The 1,928-nt window shown below is 52.9% G+C and overlaps 1 protein-coding gene across 1 annotated transcript in view; it reads right to left on the reverse strand.

The window, feature by feature from the left end:
* lamc1 (laminin, gamma 1) overlaps positions 1-1,181 on the reverse strand; it is a 24,637-nt gene extending 23,456 nt beyond the window's left edge. The window contains exons 1-3 of the mRNA XM_087172714.1: positions 1,124-1,181; positions 901-989; positions 257-580 (exon numbers count right to left, since the gene is read on the reverse strand). Coding sequence (XP_087028840.1) covers positions 257-580; positions 901-989; positions 1,124-1,181 — 471 coding nt within the window. The remainder of the gene's footprint in view (positions 1-256; positions 581-900; positions 990-1,123) is intronic.
* Between the last annotated feature and the right edge of the window lie 747 nt (positions 1,182-1,928).

The following is a 1,928-nucleotide window of genomic DNA, read 5'->3' on the forward strand; positions in this document are numbered from 1 at the left end:
GTGTGTGTGTGTGTGTGTGTGTGTGTGTGTGTCTGTCTCTGTCTGTGTGTGTGTGTGTGTGTGAGTGTGTGTGTGTGTGTGTCTGTCTCTGTCTGTGTGTCTCTGTGTCTGTGTGTGTGTCTGTGTCTCCGTCTGTGTGTGTGTCTCTGTGTGTGTGTGTGTGTCTGTCTCTGTCTGTGTGTGTGTCTCTCTGTGTGTGTGTGTGTGTGTGTGTGTGTCTCTGTCTGTGTGTGTGTCTCTGTGTGTGTGGACTCACCTGGAGGACGGGGCTGTGGTCGAAGTTGTAGGCGCTGGGTCGGCCCTCCAGCGTGGAGAAGGCCACGTTCCCGCCGGTGAGCGGCGAGATGTCGCTGAAGTCGTCGGTGCAGAGCGCCTGCTGCTCGTCCTCTCCGGTGCGGATGAAGCCGTGACTCTGTTTCTGGTACGTCTTCTCGCAGGAGCCGCTGTAGTACTGGTACGGCACCCAGGGCCCCCCCTCGCTGGTCCGCTTGTAGATGGCGAAGCTCTCCGGCCGGCTGGTGTGGAACTTGAGCCGCACGTAGGTGATGTCGAAGGCCTTACCTGCAGAGGAGCGACACACCTGGACTCAGTTTGTCTCATTACAAATCACATGATGACTTTATTAAACCTTTGTTCTGTTTCACTTTGGAAACATTTTTATTCCCTCACACGGGACACGTTTGTTTAAGTTAGGTTTACACACACACACACACACACACACACACACACACACACACACACACACACACAAACACACAGCAGCTTCATGAGGAGACGAGCTTCACTGCTTCCTCTCCTGTCTCCTTGAGGAAGCGCTGGAGCTTCCTTTACCAAAGTGGACGTGGCGTCCCACAATGCCTTGCTGCAGCACCGTGTGTGAGTTCACCACTTTAGCTGAACTTGGATTTCGATGTGGATGTAAACGAGACGTGGCGGCAGCGTCAACAGTAACACGGTGATGGACGCTCCCTCTGCAGCTGGAGCAGCAGCTGGATGAGGGGGGGGGGGGTTTCTCTGAGGACCGGGGGAGCAGGAATGTGAAGAGTGGTGGGAACATGTTAAAGCAGCGGTCTGGTCCTTTAACTCCTGCCGTCCCGCTCCTTCCCGCTCTCTCTCCACATACCGGGCGAGTCAGAGCAGATCCAGGAGCCGTCAGTCAGTGCGTGAAGGAACGCCGCCATGTTTGAGCCCGGGGGGGGAGGGGGGGGGTATGGCTGTTTGCTCAGCCAAAGAATCTGTTCTGTAAACAGTGTGCTGACAGAGGCCCCCGGCCCCCCCCCCTCCCCATGACGACAAATAAAGGTGAAGCAGCTGAGAGGACGGAGGGACGTTCACAAAGAGCTGAAGTTTATTACAGGAAACAATGAAGCAAGAGCTAACACACCGGCTTCCTGTGTGTGTGTGTGTGTGTGTGTGTGTGTTTGTGTGTGAGAGAGTGTGTGTGAGAGTGAGTGTGTGTGTGTGTGTGTGGACCAGATGAACTCTATGGGTCAAGGTTAATAAGGAGCTGGGTGGAGGCCGAGTTCAAACAACCACCGACAGACATGAAGCTGAGCATCCTGTTAAAGCTCCTCCAGTCTAAAGGTGTGATTGATTATAATGATTATTGATTGATTACAGATCAGCTCTAGCTTCTATATTAATACTGTGAAAGTATCAAAGCCTCAGTCCACAGAGAAATGCACACAGCCTGTATTCAGAAACTGAGCCTTAAAACCAGCCGTCAGGACTTCTGGAACTTTGTGATGTCACAACAAAGCAGTCACCAAGCCCCGCCCACCTGGACCCACCATCCAAACCTTGCAGGATTTGGTTTCTCTGAGTGTTTTTACCTGAAATCTGCTTTATTTTCAGAGTGACATTCAGAGTGTGGAGCTTTATTCAAATCTGATCCTGAACATCTGTGACGTGAGGCGCCCCCCCCCCCC

Source organism: Seriola lalandi, unplaced genomic scaffold (genome assembly GCF_002814215.2).
Source record: "Seriola lalandi dorsalis isolate HSWRI2012SDOR001 ecotype SW California unplaced genomic scaffold, Sedor1 jcf7180002053673, whole genome shotgun sequence".
Classification (NCBI taxonomy): Eukaryota; Metazoa; Chordata; class Actinopteri; order Carangiformes; family Carangidae; genus Seriola; species Seriola lalandi.